Here is an 18,381-nt window from a genome sequence, read left to right as displayed (position 1 = left end):
GCTGATGTCAATGTGCCCCGAACAGTTTGTCCTTGAGTCACTCGAGGCATTGAACGTCGTTCCCGATTGCCAAGAAGTCACAGCCACCAAGAATGCAGGAGACGACGATCTGTGAGGGGTAAGTCGACCGACAACTGGCCAAAGCCCTTGCCTAGCCAATTTGTCGAACTACCATGATTTGGAATACTGGCATCCCTTGCTGAATTGATTGGGTACGGTGCATTCGGGAGAAGAATCGTCCTGAAACTAAACTCATCGTGATTTTGGAATCCGCAGTTGTGACATGTACGTAAACTTATCTTCTATGTATTGCAAAGTTTCTATTTGACGACTGCTGAAGATACTTTCCGTCTGCCATCAAGAAACCATAAATAAGACTGGCAGGATACTGTTTAATCTGCAAATAGGCTTGCAGATGAATGATCAGGGGTTCTGTACATTCCTTGTTTTGGGGCTTGCTTGAGGGTGGATGTCTATCAAGAAGCCGAAGCTAAAATCTGACATGCGTCTGTCGCAGCCCTAACCACGGGCCGGCGGCCACGATCAAGCGATCAGCCCCCGAGGCAAACATTGGGGCCAAGGTTCGCTATGCTACATGGACTCGTCTCTGTCCATTATATGACTGTACTCACCCTCTTCCTGCTGAATCTCACTCTCAATATCTCTCAATCTTCATGGTCTTTCAGTAGTAGTGCACTGGCATGGCCACCACCGAACCGCCCGCTAGCGGTGATCGTGATCGAGGTCCGGCTATCATGGCGGTCCTTTGGACTGAAGCTGCCGTGGCAGTTGCAGCCCTCGTGCTTCGACTTTATGGTCGACGCTTGGTCAAGAGCTTTGGCGCTGATGATCAGCTGATGGCATTCACAGTGGTAGGTAGGCTACGCGGATTCACGTTTACCACCATTGCCATCGCTCACTATATCCCTAGATTTTGTTCATCGTCATGGTCGCCTTTGCCCAATACTTGGCCGTCATCGGGGCTGCCCGCCATATATACTACTTGACCACGGCGCAACAACTCCACGTGGTCAAGTATGAGTGGATTGCTCAAACATTCGGGGTTCTGGGTTTTGCGACCAGCAAGACGTCGGTCGCGCTGCAGATCCGGCGCATCCTCGGCCCAAACAACCGCCAAACGAGGTGGCTACTCTGGCTCGTCATATGCCTAACATGTACCATCTGTGGAATTGATTATATTTTCGGCTTCGTGCAGTGCACTCCACCACGTGCTATGTGGGAACCGTGGGTTCCGCACAAATGCTGGGACACCAGCGTGCAAACCGGTTTCTCGCTGTTCTTCTCAGGTTCGTCCAAATGGATGATGTATCGATTCGGGCTGAAGAATCATGTCACGCTGATTTATGCAAGTGTAGTGTGAAATATCTATATTGATTTAGTCCTCGCCGCCATACCCGTTCCTGTTATCTGGCACACAAGCCTGTCCGTGAAGCAGCGCGTGGCCGCGTGTACGATGTTGGGACTTGGGCCACTGTGAGTTCCACTAGCAGAGAAAGCATGGAATGATTGTCAAGATTTTGTTTTCATCTCCTATTCTCTTTCCACTGACTGGCTGGGTCATTTCATCAACAGAGCCGCGGCGTGTGGCATAGTCAAGATCACCTACGTCGTCAAATTACGCTCCCGTACGGATCTAACCTGTATGGATCTTAGATCCCTAGTCTACAACTCACACGGCGATAGAAACGCTGACTGGCGCTCTGCATTGGAATAGGGTCCTCTCTCGACTCGAGTATCTGGTCCGCGTCCGAGCTATTCGTGGTCATCGTCTGCGGCTGCATCCCGCCAATGCGACCGGTCTTCGTTCATCATCTCGGGTCGAAGAAACACCGGCTTCAAAGCTATCCCTACAGTTCTCAGGAATACGGCCGCAGACAGCGCCATACCCACAACCGACTCCTGACCTCGCGATCCTTTATCTTGTCCTGCCGTCCTGCCGAAGAAGATACAGACGTACTTCGCTCGCCGACCGCGCCAGCGGAGGATCATTTGCAGCAGTCTTCTCGCTGAGCACACGATGGGTGGAACTCGGAGATGGAAATATGCCCTGTCTTTCTGGGTTGTGTGATACAACCATTGGCATCGGAATGAATTTGCCGTTCCGTTGTCCATCCGTGCCTTGATTATCAGTGCTGGTGTTAGATCTCAGGCGTATCGAGTTACAAGCATGTGGACTACCTCTTCTTGCATCGCTTCTTCTGCCTTCCAAACCATGGTGGGAGAGACTTGGATTTTCTGGGTGTGTCCTCCCTTCAATATCCATTACAATATGTAAGAGACAGTTGATGGAAAAACAAGATAAAAGCACGTCAGCCGGGAAATGTGAGGTCAATGCTAAGGGAAAGGCATTGAGACGATATCGTAAATGGAAAATGAATGAGAATTTGAAGGAGTAAAAATTGATGCATTAAGATAATAAGTAGGGGAAGAGGTTAGGATCAAGGGTGATAGTTGCTAGAGTCATCAACGTCCATAATACATGCTTAGCAGATAAGAATTGAGTTGACCTGATTTCCCCGGTACATTCATGGGGCAAGTCTTCGGTCCACTCATAACCGGAATCCGAGGGCCCCGTCATCGCATGTTAGCGGGGTGCTACATGGTAGTAGCCCCTTATATCGGTGACAGGGCTGTGCAGCCCACACTGCCCTTTACAGCGGGTATAGAAAGGTCGCACTTTTAGAGGCCTTACCCCGGCTAAAAATAGGCGGCCGAAAGCCCGGCTGACGCGCCCATTATACAACCCTGAAGGCATCTTGGCAAAGAAGACAGACCCAATATATACACTCAGGGCTAAGGCTCATCCACAGAGTGGTTTTATGAATCTATCTCGCACTCTCCGTCCTCCAACATCCTGCATCCTGATATCTACTCCTCTTCCCGTCAAACCACGTATCACGCCAACCATGGTCACCGCCACAGCAACCGGCGCAGCCACCACCTCCACAGCCTGCGGAACCTCCTATCAATACGAACTCCCGGTCCACGACGCCGCCTGCGGTGTGCCCAACCAAGCCAACTACTCGACCGTCTTCGACTCGTGCGCGCTGCCCGCCGGGGTGCGGCCCTACGATAACGACTGCGCACTCTACGCTCTCGCCGTGGGGCAATCCGTGCAAGACCTGACCGACTGTCTGTACAAGGGCGGAGTCGCCTGGGCGGATGTCTGGTGCACTGGCGGTGTCAATTCCACGGCCACTGCCACTTCCTTCCCCACGCCAACAAAAGCGGTATCGAGTTCGACCTCCAAGACCATTGAGGACAAGAAATCCTCGTCCACAAAGTCAGGGACTGCTGCGACGGCGTCGGCAACGGGAGGGGGCGGTGCTGTCACCTTCACCACAAAGTCTGCGGTGGGATTAGTGGGTATTGTGGTGATGGCTCTTCTGTGTTAGGGTTTGATTGCGGACAGGGAGACTCAAAAGAGAGGTGGAGTATGTTGAATTCATAGAAACCCGCAAGTTGCAATGTCCGAAGGCCTTCGATTGTCGGGGCGTTGATGGTCCATAGCCGTAAAAATGCTTCCGGGTACAAAACACAGCGTCTAACTACTCTGAAGCGCTGGTACTTAGTGACGTAGCCATTTGTTTAAATCACAAGCAGAACCAAATTACTACCAAGAGCCTACTCAATGACACATCAAATACACTACTTAAGCTACCTTGAGCGACCCCAACTTATAGCCAACCCTTCTACTAGCCAGATAGGTTTGTCACAAGAAGTTGTGTTATACTTGGAAGACCGCTTCCTTTCAGCAATGCGTGTTCCAGTCATAAATATATTAATCTCTATATCTAGATCATTGGGTCATACCTTGCCATGGAATGGCATCCTCCGCGTTCTCCTGCTGCTTCTCGGAGAACCGGAGAATCGAGCTTGGAACAGGCGCAGGCTCTGTCGCCACGATATGAACCGGGAAATGCACTTCGAGGATCCTCGTCTGGACCTGCGTTAAAATGAAGCAGTCAGGGAACGAACTCCGGTACGGAGTACTCTTGTGCAAGGGAAGAGATTTCATGCTGGTCACATACCTTGGACGGCCGGCTGTTGAACCCCAGCCGAACCTCAAGCTTGTAACTGCGCCGCACATTACACGTCTCGAACGTTGGCGTGATCGCTGTCGGGAGGAGCTGTCCACCCCAGTAGTCATCCGGTATATTCACCGTCGTCCCGACGGGCGTTTCGGCAAGACAGACAAACATGCGCAGATTGCTTACGGTGCGCAGGATACGCGAGAGACGCTGGACTCGTACCTGGCCGGCGGCCCGCACCTCTGTTTCCTCGACGATCATCGCCTGGAAATCGTTCAGCATGAGGTCGTGATCGGCGCAATTGACCTTGGTGATTTGCACTCTGATGGGAAGTCGCTGGCCGAGGTGGAGATAGGCGCCGCACATGAGTTCAATGCTGACGTGGTACGTGGTGGCTATCGCCGCTGTGACCTCGTGTGCGGTGGTTTCGTTGGTGCTCTGATGGCACCGGATGATAACGGCGCGGTGCCGCGAGAGAGACTGCCGGGGTGGCGGGAGGCTGGATGTGGGGCAGAAGAATATTCTGCGGGACTGCTTTGTTGGGTCAGCAAGAGGGGCATGTTTGAAGGTGTGCATGCCACGCAACCTGCTTGATGGATTGCTTCAGGAATCCGCCAATGTTGACATTGGCTTCGACGGCGTATGCAATCTCGGCCGGGCCGGAATGATCGCCCGTGGAGGGAGGAAGCCGTCGGAGCAAATGGGGCATCTCCTGGCCCCGGACGGGTGGCGCAGGCTCTGTTTGGGACTGTTTCTCCAAGCACCTGGTCGAGTGTGCTTTGTAGCATCCTGATACCGTAGGAAACTGGCAGTGGGAATTTGTCACTAACGGTATTATACTGGTCATCTAAGGGGTAGGATACGTACCGCGAGGGAGAATGGAAATGTGTACTGCTTAGGGCCTAGGGTCCGGAATCTCGAGGTATTCTGATCCAGCTGCCCGCATGGGGGGAATATCTGCAGTGTCTCCTGAATAAGCTTGGATAAGGTCAGCCTGCATATTACTGGGCGCCACAGGTAGGTTAAAAAACATACCTGGTGGCATTCTGTGTGGCTTGAGCGTTCCATTCTTGAAATAGACCGTCCCAGCAGGGTAACGGTGATCTGCGATATGTCGACTGGGGAGTCTAGATTGAGGATCACGTGCCCCGTGACGCAATCGTTGTTTGTATATGTCGGCTCAGGTTTGTCTAGTTCGATTTGCAAGTCCGTACGCGAGGTAGGAACAAAGTAACTCATCATAAGAGACATGGAAGGTCAGAACATTCAACAAAATGAGATCGAAGCCGATTATCGTCGAATTCTCGAGTCCCTGACCAAGGATCCTCGGAAATTTATTCGACGGTGCGAGAGATATTTTGTCATTGAATATCACTGCAGGCTTCGCGGGCGCATTGTCTTGGCCTTTGTCATGTTTTGGAGCGCAATACTGCGGCTATTTTTGTTCGGGGCTCCTGGCGTAGTCTCAAGATGAAGATTTCTGTCCATTTGGGTTCTCTCACGTTTCGTGTATCTGTTTTCAGTCAGATGAACCTTTGTCTAGCTAAGAGTTACAGGATGGGACAAGATTTACATACAATCCCGAGTCAGTCCCGGCCCGGGGGGGGGGGGGGGGAATTCCAAGCCGGGGGGTTCGGCATAAGAGCGGGGCGCGCACAACCGGTGGGCTAAGAGTAACCGGGAACTCCCATTGGTTCGGGATAAGTATGGGGCTCCCCTACCCAATCATCACCTCAACAGAAGCCTTCGCTTCCTGCCCAGATCATGGATGTATTCTCTTCGGTCGCGATCCTGTAAATTTCTGGGAAAAGGGGGGTTTATTGAGAGGGCTTTATTTTTGATGCTGATGGCCTCAATTGGCGATCACTGAAGTTCAGATTTGATGGGCAAGTATGACCTTCCTGAGCGGCTGTGAGACACTCATACTTACTACTCAACGGGACGTCATGGTTCCTGAAAGAATATTCCCAAGTGGCCGACTCATTATTTGATATGCGCCGGAGATAACTAATGAGACAAAAGGAGTTCGGGGTGTATCACCAGCGTGTTTAATCTGAATGCCAAGCCAACTTTGAACTATGGCACCCAAGATGTCTGATCACTTCCACAAACACAATCGCACCTTACAACAGGCTAAACCTTGCCCTGCAACTGTATATGTATCAATTCTGATGAGTGAGGCTCAGCTCGGCCCCGCGGGCCCCGACGAGGGTGGCTAGTGGCTAGATACAACATTCACTTTTATTTCATGCTGTACCTACTGTGCCATGCGAGCCAGCGCGAACAGTTGACCTGGCTACTGGTGTCACTGCGAGCCAAGTGACATTGGATATTCTCATTGTTAAGCCTTGGAAGATGGCCCTGTGCTCTTTATTTTTACCTAGTAGTTCGAGGTTGAAGGTGGTCTTGGGCGCTTGGCGTTCAATGAACTACAAGGCACTGTACACTTTCCCAAGCAGCACTAGACTAATTGTCTATCAATGACCCCTCTACCCCGGTTTTATTGCTACCATTTCAAGGCCTTTCACCAGTCGGGGAGGGGGATTTTGTAACAATCTTCTTTCAGGGCAAGGTGCGATTGCCTTATGGCGGACGAAACCAGACCAATTGGCGTGTGTACTATTCCGCTACCGTGCAATTTTGTGGGGCTTCAGGCGTTAAGGTTTGGTGGGAGAAATGTATTTTTGTCCATTTTCCTGAGCGTGCATAGCAATGCCAGATGATATTACTAATCGCCAAGCATAAGTCAAGTCTTCGCCACAGTCAAAATAGCAGTCAAAATCGCCTGCAGGGCTTTTGCTGCGCCTTACATCTCTCGCTTCGGTATTCACAATCCGAGATTATTGTATAAGATAGCCATCACAGGAGCATGGAAATTTGATGCTCTAGGACAATGACAGATCATGCAGGCCACAGACTACAATCGTCAACAGATCTACCCCTTTCCAGCTGTAGGTAATTCCACCCGCCGGTCTTCCCCGCCAAGGTAATTAGGCTGACATCTACACAGTGCGATTCTTGTCATGCGCGGAAGGTAAATTACCATCCCTGATATCGTGTTCAAAATGCCAAACCTTTTTTTTAGCAGTCTAGAGCGTCGACATTTACATTGATCTCCTGTCCAGGTCCGGTGCAATCGAGGATTACCATGTAGCAACTGCCTTGATCAAGGTCTTTCTTGTCAAAGACAGCGGATCCGGCGACGTTTGCCGAAAAGAATCCTAAACCCTAAAGTTCAGACGACGACTTCAGCAACAACCACCGTTCAGGCACTCGCCCCTAGTCGACTTGAGCAGGTCGCGTTGACTGAGACTGACATGTCCATTGAACGGTTTGGCTTACAGCAAGAACTAAAGACCTCAACTGGGAGAATTGAAACAAGCAACACACCTGTACCCAGGTTAGAGGCAAAGCCTACAGGTAGTGATCAGCCAATACCAGCTGGTTGTGACTTGGCTGCGTGGGTGCCATTAAATCGATCAATCGAGACTCGCTTTGAAATTCCGAGCCACATGGGCAACTTCGAGCACGGCTTGGTCTGCAAAGCGCAGGAAGTGTTACGCTCAGCTTTGGTTCGTGCAACTCATGCCCCTCAAGGGCTAAGACCACCCCTCCAGGACGAACGTGGCGTGCCTCTTGAGTTTCTGACTTGGATGCTACAAGGTAAGAAACGTCCTCAATGCCAGGTTGAAAGGAAACGGCTATGCGCGCTGGGGCTAATACGGTCTTGCTTGGTTGAACAAGACATCGGCAGTAACAAGTTTGGAATATACGTGTCAGATTATTTCAAACACGTTTCCAAGACCACCCTAAAGGGTATGTGTTTAAGGCTGTTGTCCAACGATGTCTCGAATGACGAGAGAGACATCTTCAGTGTCTGCGTCAACGCCGCTGCTCACAAATTCCTAATGACCGTTCTCATGATTGGGGAGCACGATGACGAGCTCACCGACCATCTGCGACTTCGGTCTGTCGAATACAAATCTGCCGCACAGGCAGCGTTAGGGCGCATTCGACTCACGATCACTCCTTCCTTCTCACTTCTTCAGGCCCTTCTTTGCGGGGTGGGTATATTTCTTACCTAACGTCTGTGATACATCGTGCTTTTGTCGATTTCTAACGGAGATTCTATAGGTTTTCCTCCATCAAGGCTCTGGCAACACCCACTTTTGCTATGAACTGACTCGGACTGCTTGTCGGATAGCCACTGACCTAGGATTCGATAAGGCGAGTCCTGACTCGGAGCGGAAACCCAGGACAGAGGAGGAAGTCTTCTGCGCTCTTTGGTGTTATATGCTAGATAAGAATTACGCGTGGAAGTTCGAACCTTCGCGAACCTTCTTCGAGATCGAGCCCGGGATGCTTGACGATTATGTTCATGATACAACCGCCGATCTTCTGGCAATCTATATTGCCATGGCCCGAGTACAGGATGACACATTATCATTACTCAAGAACATCCTGTCGAGTGCCTCACATTCAGTGCAACTTCCCCCGCGCTATTCCGTCGAATCGCTATTACAGAGAGTGGATGAGATTGAGCAACAAATTGAGCAGGTACGATGCTACCTCAACAAGCTTTAAATTCCCGACGCATAGGCATGCGATCTGACGCTGACTACAACACAAGATATCTGCGTCTTCGGCGCAATGCTGGATGGGCCTTGATGCTGAGAACGAGATTGCTGCCATTCGCTTCGCGCACCACTCCATCCGAACCACGATTCTTTATCTCTCTGACCAATTTCAAGGGCGGGCCATTGGGTCGGGAGACTTGCTCCTCCAATCTGCTCGTCAAGAGCTATCGTCACTGTTGTCTATATGTCTAATCAACGAGAAAGACCGTGCCATCGGCTTCCTCCATTGGTCAGTCATTTGGACCCCCCTCTCTTATCATTCTGTGCCATATTGCCCGCAACGCTGACCAATTTCGCTCTATCCAAACAGGACATTGACTTTTTACCCCTTGACCGCGTGTTTCGTCTTGTTCTGCAACGCCGTGACGACGTCAAATCTGGGAGATATAAACCTTCTCAAGACTGTGGCGACGGTTCTTTTGCCCAGTATCTCGAGTAGTCATCACGTCACGGTCATACAACGTCTCTTTGAGGAATTCATTGCCCTCTCGCAGTCGCTTTTCTCTGACATGGAGAGCCGCGGGGGCAATGCGGCCGAAGTCAGGGACGCCTCCACGCTTACCCAGGTGCGACCTTCGCAGTCTCACAACCAAATCTTCCCTGCGGGCGACGCTGTCTCCACCGCTCATCACCCTGGGACACTTGTTTGGGCCGACACAACGACCAATTCCTTTCCGTCTGATCTGTCTGAAACATGGACCCCCAACGAGAGGGAGAGTTACCCTGCCTTTATGGACCCTTCGATCACAATTCCCTTGGACTTCGAGTTCCCGGCCGAGTTCGCTGATATCATGCCTGTGACTTCTGCTCAGTGACTTGCATAGCTATTAATACCCGTTTTACCGAGATTATATATGCTGTACGTATAGCTTCTTTGGCAGATCACCTGCGTTCCCTGGAACCCCGCCAGGGGAACCATGGAGAGAACTTACCTCCAATCCATCAGGTGTAAGGGCACAGCCCCTGAAGTCAATGGAATCGTGTTTCAAGAAGTATCACTATGAAACCAGTATCTCTGGATGCATTCATTGCTAATTACACCCCAGTCACCTATAACTGACACGCGGGATAATAAACCTAAGGATGCGCAAAACGTGTGCGGTGCTAAACAACAGGTAGAGACGAGGCTCAAACCTAAATAGTCTATCAAGAACTGAGGGATGTGGCTGAATGATCAATTTCGCTAGCCAAGGCTCGCTACGGACGGGACTATGTATTATCGTGCGGCGAGGCCTCGGGCCAAGTATGTAACAGCATGACATAATCTTAATCACCCCTGACAGAAGTAATCAAGGCATGATTATGTTTTGCCTTAGTTCTTCCTGGGTCTTCAATCATCCGATACACTCTTTTTTCTGTCTCTGAAGATTGACATATCGAGAAAGTATCCGGCAAAGTTAGCCAAGATGAAGCATTTTGTTCACTTAAACTTCCCGAATACAATGTACCCTAAGATTCATGAATCTCCAACGCATCCATATCATCTAACAGCTCCTCCATGTTGATTTTTGGCACCTCCCCATCGGTCAACTCGGTCCCCGCCACGCTGACTTCGTCATCCTTGGGCTTGTTCTTGTACAGCGCGAGGGTCGCCCGTAGCTCCTCATCCTCCTCCACATCCCGCAGGAACATCTCGAGATCGTTCTCCACGCGGCTTTGCTCGTGGTCGGTGGGCAGCAGCTCACTCTCCCCGACCGCCATCCGCTTCAGCTTCCAATTGCGTTTGTTCTTCTTGTGCTGCCGTGGGTAGTGCTTCTTCACCAGCACCACGTCGGGAATCCGGGAGGCGTAGGTCTTCGACTCCTCGAGAGCCTCGAACTCGGGACTATTGAAGTTGGCCCCCGTGATCATGTAACCCAGCACCGAGTCGCCTGGGTGCAGAATGCTCCCAAGGTGCGATCGCGTGAAGTACTGCCGATCCCCACCAAAGTCCGAGGCGCGCGCAACCGTCACCTCGGCGAGTTGCCACTTGCCCTCGCCTTGACCGGTGAGATCGATGTCGAGGACAATGAACTCGACGAGGTTGGGCGCCTCCGCGAGCGGCGTGAACGGCGCGCGCCAGTAGATCTTGGGCTGCAGGTCGGCAGTCTGGAGGTTGTTGGGGTCAAGGAAGGTGATGGAGGTGCCGACGCGCTGGCACAGCACCAAGGGCGCGATGTTGCCGATCTGCCGCGCGAGCTTGATCGGTAATGCGACGAGGTCATCCTTGCATACTGGCACGAGCTTGACCGAGTAGCTGAACTTGTACGACTTCTTGGACGTGTGGATGTTCTCCGAGATCAGCGTCTGGGACTTGGTGACCTCGATGGGCACGACGGAATGCAGAAAGTCGACGAAGGCCTCCGCGTGGTTGCGCTGCGCGAAGAAGAAGTCGACACCGTTGCGCGCCTCCTTGATGTTAATCGTCTCGTTGTGCGCCTTGTGCTTGAGGATCAGCTGCTCGAGGTAGAGGAAGGTCCGCTTGTGCATGACCGCCTGGCGCACCTGCACGCTGGCCCGCCAGTGGTTGTGCGTGTACGACTTCTTGCAGTCCGGGCACTGCAGGTACAGCACGGCGTACGTCACCTCGAAGCTCTGTTGGACGAGGGCGTCGTTGTCCAGCGAGTCCTGCACCGTGAGCTTGAGCTTGATGCGCCGCGAGTGCGGCTCCGTCCAGATGAACGAGGCGTCCATCACCCGCACTTTGTTGAGGCGTTTCAGCTTGCGCAGGCACAGAGCCAATAGCTCGCGCGACTCCGGGGCGGCGACCGTCCAGGTTGCCGGGGGTGAGAGCCATCGCTCGCAGTCCCGACAGTAGTGTACAACCGCGTCGCGCTGGATGCCCGCCGAGATGTCGACCGAGGTTTTGATGCAGTCAATGCAGAGTGTCGTTCCCTTTAAAGGCGCACCGCACTCGTAGCATAGTGTCCTGGGGAAGAGAGCTTAGCAGAAGGACTATGAGGAAGGCAAATTGGACCTTAGGTACTCACGTGGGAGTAGACTCTTCGCTGTTGTCCAGCGTTATTGCTATGGGAATCTCCTGCTGCATTTTAACGAGATCTGTCTGGGTGGCGATGATTGTTGATGTGAAGATGAAGCCGCGGGGTTGCTCGATAAGATTAGAAATACATCCTTTCCTCTTATCGTTATCCGGAGCCACGTGACTGCTCGCATTGCTGCTTATCAATCAAGGCGGTGAATCATAGATAGGAAGGGGATGGCAGAGGCTTGATCGCAGTCTTTCTGTCACATCTTGAGCAGCTACACTCGCAACTGAAGAAAACGTGTGAGGTGGCCTTATTGCGAATTTTAGAATTTCAATCGAACTCTTATCTATTCTCCCAATACAAGCATGGTACAACACTATGAAGGTGTTCCGCCATAAGGGTCCGCACCGTAATTACTAGTAAACATATATTAAACATATATTAGCATTCTTTGGTCGCTAAGATAGATGACAGTGGTCCCAAATACCACCCGTAGGGAACGATACGATATCTATTCTTTTCTCTAAGTCCTCGGTCTAGGCGTGTCCAAAGTCTTCCAAGGAAAAAATCAAGCGTTGCCGTTGGCAAATTCCGTGCTGAAGGGATAGTCGATGTAACCCTTCTCTTGTATAGGGGTATAGAAGCTATCTCGATGATACGGGTTGAGAGCAAGTCCATGGCGAATGCGAAAGGGCAAATCAGGATTCGCAAGGAAATGGCGTCCGAAGACAATCGCGACGTTGTAGTCCCTGTAATCACCCTGAAGAGCAGCTTCCACATTTTCCGGGGTATATCCGCCCGCGACAAGGACAGGGGAGGTTTTGCCCCAGATGTCGAGAAGGAACTTGTTACTCTCTCCTTGTTCACAGTCCACATTGTTGATAACGCGCGACTCAATGAGGTGCAAGTAAGCCAGGTTCAAATGCCTGAGCTGCTCCACACAATAGGCAAATTGAGGGGCCGGATCAGCCATCTTCATACCTTGCCAAGTATTCCACGGACTGAGCCGGAATCCAACGCGGTCAGCCCCGATAGCATCCACCACAGCTTTAGCAACTTCCAGCGCGAAACGTGCGCGGTTGGCAACACTGCCACCCCATCGATCGACTCGCTGATTCGACACATCCTGAAGAAACTGATCGACCAGATAGCCGTTGGCTCCGTGAATTTCGACGCCGTCAAACCCAGCTCGAATTGCGTTTTTCGCCGCTGTCGCAAAGTCATTGATGATGCTCTGAATCTCCTCCTCCTTCAACTCCGTGGGAACAGGCATTTCCGGGTCTATGGGAATTGCACTGGGGGCGTGTAGCTCATATTCGCCATCGGCACGAAGCACAGCGGGATCAGCCGCCCTGCCCAGCGCAATCAATTGACAATAAATGAAGCTGCCCTTCTCATGTACGGCGTCGATGATCTCTTTCCAGCGCTGAATCTGGGGCCCGCTCCAGATTCCTGGCCCATGTGGGATCCCACCTTCGGATGCTGAGATCTGAGTGGCTTCGGCGATGAGCAGCGTCCCTGGCACAGATGCTCGTTGCTTATAGTACGTTTTGGCTATGGGTAAAGGGACGTGTTCTGCGTCGGCGCGGAGTCGAGTAAGCGGAGCCATGATGACTCGATGCTCGAGATGGAGGTTTCCGATCTGCAGAGGCTCGAAGAGCTTGGAGGGCGTCATGGCGGATCGACTTCAGTGGTGGTGTCTTGAATGCTTGTGGTGTTTCCCTTCTTCTGTTGGTTAGGAATTGAATACCCGAACAGTAGTTGTTTTTCATGCTGTGAAATGATTCCCCAAGCTGGGATTTATGATTTATACAATTTTGGAGGTCTTGGAGATTGGTTTCCTTTGCCACGGCTGCATCTGGCCGCGAGTAGGGCTGTGGGGGGATTGTGGGTACCACCTCCAAACCACCTCCAAGCACCTCCAACGAGCAGGACAAACCGAAAATGACAAACCCACTACTCATGAAATTGGCAATGCAGGAGGCCTGTATGTCACCATGTGAGTGCCAATCGTATCTATCATCGCTTTTCGAATCACTAAAAGATCTCGCAGTGGACTGTACCCTTTTTTGGCCAGGGAAGGCGGAAAAGGTCTAGATCATCTACCGACCCATGTGCAACCCGACCACAGCAATGAAATTGAGAAGAGCCGTGCAGGATATGTGGCGACTAGAGTCACGGAGTGAATTGAGATTCGAAGTCATTAAAGCATGCCATGTTCTCATTTCTTACTTTGCACTCTCCAACAAGAGCGGTTCCACGTTGCCGAGACGCCCCCAAAAGCTCCCACGTCATCTCCATGCAGGCAAGTCGCCGCCTAGTACCGCAACTCTCCAGCAGCAATCATTATAAATTCTCGAAGCCAGACCACCAGGATCAGCCAAAGACTTTGCAGACAGCTTTCATCACTCATTGCCCCCAATATTGAATATGGCATCCCTCACCTATGTTAACGAAGATGGTGCTGGCCAGAAGCACAGCGATCTCTGCCACTACTCCCAAGCTGTTCTTCTCCCCGGGAACATTGTGAAATGCGCTGGGCAGGGTGGCTGGACGAACTCGGGAGACCTCGATGCTAGCGATACTCGGAAGCAGGTTGACCTTGCATTTGAGAACGTCGATAAGGTACTTCAAGCCACAGGTTTGAAAGGTTGGGAAGACGTCTATCTTGTCCGGACTTACCACGTCGACATGGGAGCTTCTTATGACTATCTAGTCGAGAAGCTCAAGAAGCGCATTCCTGGACATCGACCAGTCTGGACTGCTATTTCAGTTCCCCGCCTTGCTTTCCCGGAGATGTTGATTGAGGTCGAGGTTGAGGCATTCAACAATCAAGCTTAACGTTGCCTCCATTTCATCAGTGCCTTGATGTAAGGGTATTAAATATCTTTGATCTGAGTGTGTGCTAATGACCAGAAGATTTCTCCAGTTTCAACCGTCCCGCTTGTTGTGTGTGCGAATTCTAAGGTGTAACAAATATATATATCAGTTATACATTCTTTCTGGTTCTATTCTTAGCATAATATGGAGGTACGATGCACATGAACAATGAAAGTATAGAGAAGCATGAGTTTAGTATAGGTGTACTGGTCCCCAGTTAGACATGTCATTGACGTCATCCATGGCCACGTGACGGCTACCACCTCCACACCTCCAATGCCTCCATCCTAACCCAACTCTCTTCATCCTGCACACGCTCTCCCCATTATCCCCCAACCCTCAAAAAATCACGTATGGAGTTGTCTTCAGTAGAGCCAACCCAGGAGTCATCATCAGCAGGCAAACGAAAGCCACGGATATGTTCCTACTGCGAGCGATCCTTCCGGCGCTACGAACATCTCCAAAGACATCTTCGAATTCGTTAGTGCAGAACTCCCACGAAACCGAATGTGGGTCTATGAGGCTGAGATAATGGCAACTCTTAGATACACATGAGAAACCCTACGAGTGTGACTGTGGCGCAACGTTCAGTCGGCGAGATCTGCTGAAGCGCCACCAAAATATTGGCCACGCTCCGATTACTCCATCGACGGAGGACCCGTCACCTGCAGAGGTTCACAATACCAGCAATGTGCAGTCTCAAGTAGAGTATTCCCATTCCAATTTCCAGTCTTCTTTGCCGGAGCTAGCAGATCTTCATGACATCGCCCAAGTCCTTCCAAGCCAGACTAGCCAATATCCCAATGTGCAACTTGAAGGTATGGTGTAGTAGCATCTTCTAATGCTGAATCTCGATAAATCGCCGGAGCGGGATTGACTTCATGCAGGGAATCCGCTCTTCAGCTCCCAGGATCTGCTTGTCCTGCAAGATCTGGAGATGTTTAGTAACAACATGGGGCTGAACAACGAGTGGTATCTCCCAACTGAGCCCAGCATAACACAGATCTTCGCGGGCGATTCCAGCTTCAATCTCACCACAAATCCATCTACTGCACCAGCATCCGGCGCATTTCCCGTTGGTCCTGATCAGGCTCTGAGCAAGTTACCAACCGAGCGAGAAGCAGTTGGTAAGACGCCTAAGACACCTTCAACGTCTACCCGAGTCTAAAGACGCAGCTAAACATCAACAATAGCGGAATTTGGCGTCCTGACGTTGCCAATCCTGACTGTAACAAATCAGCATCGCGAACGCCTACTTCGAGCGCTGACACGGGCCCATTCCATTCAAGCGGCCAACGACTTGCCGTCTTGCCACTCATTGTCACGGTTCGCGAATGGCTTTTTCGATGGTTTCTATCCCCATTACCCCATGGTGCACATCCCAACCTTCAGGATCGATGAATGTGAGCCAGAATGTCTCTTAGCTATGTGCGCCCTGGGTGCTGAGTTCCGGCATGAGAATCGCAAAGCGGTGCTACTGTTTCAGGCGGCTACGGATATATTGCAGCAACGAACGCGTGAAACGCAAAGGACAAATGATGGGAAAGCTGCGCCGTCTGGGAACAGTACGACTCCATTACATCAGGGATCTGTCCAAAACCACAAAAGCGCGCAATACCGCGAAACCATGCGCGACGCACGCTGCGCCTTTCTACTGATCGCTTTCGCAACCTGGCAAGGAAAGGACGATCTAGCACGAGAGGCGTTCAACCTCCAAAGCTTCCTGGCCCGATGCATCCGGGAATGTCAGCTCGAACAGGCCGATCAGGGGCCCGATGCTAGTGCCACAGATTGGCGGTCCTGGGTCCAAGAAGAAACAGACCGCAGGATCAAGCTGTTCTCTTTTGCCCTCCTGAACCTGCAGTCTCTGGCCTTCGGCACCCCCTCCGTGATCCTGACCGATGAGATTCGCGTTCGCCTGCCATGCAGCTGTCTGGAGTGGATTGCTCCAAGCTCGGAGAAATGGAACCGTATCCGAACCAGGCCCGGGTTTCGGGAGCAGATGATGTTTCAAGATGCCCTCTGTCACATCATGAAGAACCCGCCGGCGCCGGGATTCCCCAACGCGCATCCGGTGCCATCACCCCAAGCAAACTATATCCTGCTGCATGCGCTCATCCAGCAGATCCTCCTCGCATACCGTGCTCTCGGGCCATACAACGACGCGAACAAATCCTTGATCAATGGGCAGAAGGAGATCATGCGGTAAGTGGAGTAGTTCATGAGGACCGAGTCTTCCTTCCAATTCTCATTGGCCCTGATCGAAAGCGTGCTCATGCTCTTAGACATGCCCTTCACGCGTGGACCTCTCTATGGCAGCGCGCCCCGGAATCGAGCTTGGATCCCCGCAACCCCAACGGCCCCGTGACCTTCACCTCAACCGCGTTCCTCGGGGTGGCATATGTTCGCCTCGGCCTCGACATCGGGTCCTACAGAATCCTTCGATCGCGAGACGCGAACGAGATAGCCAGCCGGCTGCTACACATGCCACGGCTTCCCGCCGGGCCACATCTCCTTCCCGCTATCCTGCATGCCACCCACGCCCTCAGCATTCCCGTCAAGCTGGGCGTGAACTTCGTGGCGCAGAGCCATGCCTTCGTCTGGAGCATCCAACACTCGCTTTGCGGGCTGGAGTTCGCCATCTTCCTCAGCAAGTGGCTGTTCTGTATCGCGGATTGCCAGACGAGGCGGCCGCTGGACGGTATGTATTCTTCCGCGTTGTGTCATGGGAGATCATCAAAACCTCAGTACTGACATGCCAAACGCACAGAGCACGAGACACGGTTGGTAAGCTGGATCACCGACATCGTCGAAGAGGGACGAACCTCCGGAGACGAGGACTTGTGGGCCCGACCGGCGGTCCCCTCGGACTGTGTCTACCTGGGTTTTGCTGTCGCGAAGCTTTGGGCGCGGTTGATTCGAGGCAATGAGCAGTGGCTTCTCCTGAAGATCATCGGCGATGGGCTGGATATCTATGCTGATACGTGCGACCGAGACTCTGTTCGCTCTCAGACAGGGACGTCTGTGGCTGCACGATGATAAACCTTTATCTAGCATCATCCCTCGAGGCTTGACAAATTGGAAAACCTCTTGACGAAGGACAAGGTCTGTTGCTTTGAGTACGAATTATTCATTACATATTCTACTTTAGTTACGCATCGGATCGCAAGCCCGTCATGGTTTACAATTTAAACCATCTAAAATACTACACAATAAGTCAACATAGAAGAAAAGCTCATCTCTTTACGTATTATTGATGACATGAGATGCTCGATTGGAGGTTGTTTCTCTTAGGCATCGTGTTAGACGATAGAGTCAAAAAAGGCCAATGGAGTGTAGATTGCCTCCGCAGGTTGCAGGCTTTCCCCCCCACCCTCGGTCAAAGGCCACTAACTCACTTTATCAGAACCAGGCTACACGAGCTACAAACACCCATAATTTGCGATCAGTCACGCTCGAGACTAAGACGATTCTTGAATACACTTCCCTCTGGTTGAACTGTTGACTTGGCCTTTTTGACTTGGATTCATTGCGGCGCTATGAGCGCACTAGGGTGTCCGTCTCATCATGGGTGCACAATGTTCCCATCTTAGAAAGATCCAGTCCGGAGATGGAAGTGTTTAGATTGCCCAGGAGGTCCTTGAAGGAAGACTGAGCGCATCTGTGTGGACGATCGTCGTACCTTAAGGTCCACTTTGGGGGTTCGAAGGACAACACCTGCTGCACAAGCTCTTCATGACTTATACCCAGAAAAGGCGCCACGGGCCTGGGGTATAGCAGACCGCTCGAATGCATCCTCTTACTGAGAGCTCCATACAGCATGGCGTTGCACTCAAAGCTACAACA

General features: G+C 51.7%; 8 protein-coding genes across 8 annotated transcripts; 5 read left to right on the top strand and 3 right to left on the bottom strand.

The window, feature by feature from the left end:
• Nucleotides 1-701: 701 nt before the first annotated feature.
• BO95DRAFT_491978 (uncharacterized protein) lies at nt 702-2,496 on the top strand (the record flags this gene model as incomplete). The annotated part of the gene is made up of 5 exons (XM_025590675.1): nt 702-872; nt 932-1,307; nt 1,401-1,494; nt 1,594-1,661; nt 1,736-2,496. The coding sequence occupies 5 exons, from the start codon at nt 702-704 to the stop codon at nt 2,029-2,031; spliced, it is 1,005 nt and encodes a 334-aa protein (XP_025444297.1). The 3' UTR covers nt 2,032-2,496.
• Nucleotides 2,497-2,865: 369 nt separating this feature from the next.
• On the top strand, nt 2,866-3,635 carry BO95DRAFT_441034 (uncharacterized protein). Its single transcript, XM_025586095.1, has one exon. The coding sequence runs from the start codon at nt 2,928-2,930 to the stop codon at nt 3,414-3,416; it is 489 nt and encodes a 162-aa protein (XP_025444296.1). The 5' UTR covers nt 2,866-2,927; the 3' UTR covers nt 3,417-3,635.
• A 185-nt stretch (nt 3,636-3,820) lies between these two features.
• On the bottom strand, nt 3,821-5,291 carry BO95DRAFT_358429 (uncharacterized protein; the record flags this gene model as incomplete). The annotated part of the gene is made up of 5 exons (XM_025582404.1): nt 3,821-3,967; nt 4,053-4,586; nt 4,639-4,857; nt 4,920-5,030; nt 5,088-5,291. 5 exons carry the CDS (start codon nt 5,289-5,291, stop codon nt 3,821-3,823), a joined length of 1,215 nt encoding a protein of 404 aa, XP_025444295.1.
• Nucleotides 5,292-6,898: 1,607 nt separating this feature from the next.
• Nucleotides 6,899-9,956, top strand: BO95DRAFT_409720 (Zn(II)2Cys6 transcription factor). Its single transcript, XM_025584148.1, has 7 exons — nt 6,899-7,003; nt 7,063-7,086; nt 7,178-7,715; nt 7,797-8,116; nt 8,187-8,609; nt 8,683-8,918; nt 9,000-9,956. Exons 1-7 carry the CDS (start codon nt 6,956-6,958, stop codon nt 9,502-9,504), a joined length of 2,094 nt encoding a protein of 697 aa, XP_025444294.1. The 5' UTR covers nt 6,899-6,955; the 3' UTR covers nt 9,505-9,956.
• On the bottom strand, nt 9,837-11,763 carry BO95DRAFT_441031 (60S ribosomal export protein NMD3). The gene is made up of 2 exons (XM_025586094.1): nt 11,659-11,763; nt 9,837-11,597 (listed from the first exon to the last, which is right to left on the bottom strand). The coding sequence occupies exons 1-2, from the start codon at nt 11,715-11,717 to the stop codon at nt 10,139-10,141; spliced, it is 1,518 nt and encodes a 505-aa protein (XP_025444293.1). The 5' UTR covers nt 11,718-11,763; the 3' UTR covers nt 9,837-10,138.
• Nucleotides 11,764-12,223: 460 nt separating this feature from the next.
• Nucleotides 12,224-13,330, bottom strand: BO95DRAFT_472208 (alkene reductase; the record flags this gene model as incomplete). The annotated part of the gene is made up of 1 exon (XM_025589640.1): nt 12,224-13,330. One exon carries the CDS (start codon nt 13,328-13,330, stop codon nt 12,224-12,226), a length of 1,107 nt encoding a protein of 368 aa, XP_025444292.1.
• Nucleotides 13,331-14,081: 751 nt separating this feature from the next.
• On the top strand, nt 14,082-14,680 carry BO95DRAFT_491965 (YjgF-like protein). Its single transcript, XM_025590674.1, has one exon. The coding sequence runs from the start codon at nt 14,086-14,088 to the stop codon at nt 14,494-14,496; it is 411 nt and encodes a 136-aa protein (XP_025444291.1). The 5' UTR covers nt 14,082-14,085; the 3' UTR covers nt 14,497-14,680.
• A 176-nt stretch (nt 14,681-14,856) lies between these two features.
• Nucleotides 14,857-17,655, top strand: BO95DRAFT_472206 (C2H2-type zinc finger protein). The gene is made up of 6 exons (XM_025589639.1): nt 14,857-15,015; nt 15,081-15,353; nt 15,423-15,662; nt 15,729-16,740; nt 16,821-17,236; nt 17,306-17,655. Exons 1-6 carry the CDS (start codon nt 14,889-14,891, stop codon nt 17,572-17,574), a joined length of 2,337 nt encoding a protein of 778 aa, XP_025444290.1. The 5' UTR covers nt 14,857-14,888; the 3' UTR covers nt 17,575-17,655.
• The last annotated feature ends 726 nt before the right edge of the window (nt 17,656-18,381 follow it).

The sequence above is a fragment of the Aspergillus brunneoviolaceus genome (genome assembly GCF_003184695.1).
Source record: "Aspergillus brunneoviolaceus CBS 621.78 unplaced genomic scaffold BO95scaffold_19, whole genome shotgun sequence".
NCBI lineage: Eukaryota > Fungi > Ascomycota > Eurotiomycetes > Eurotiales > Aspergillaceae > Aspergillus > Aspergillus brunneoviolaceus.
The sequence above is the reverse complement of the archived record's forward strand: the minus strand, read 5'-3'. Positions and strand labels throughout refer to the sequence as shown.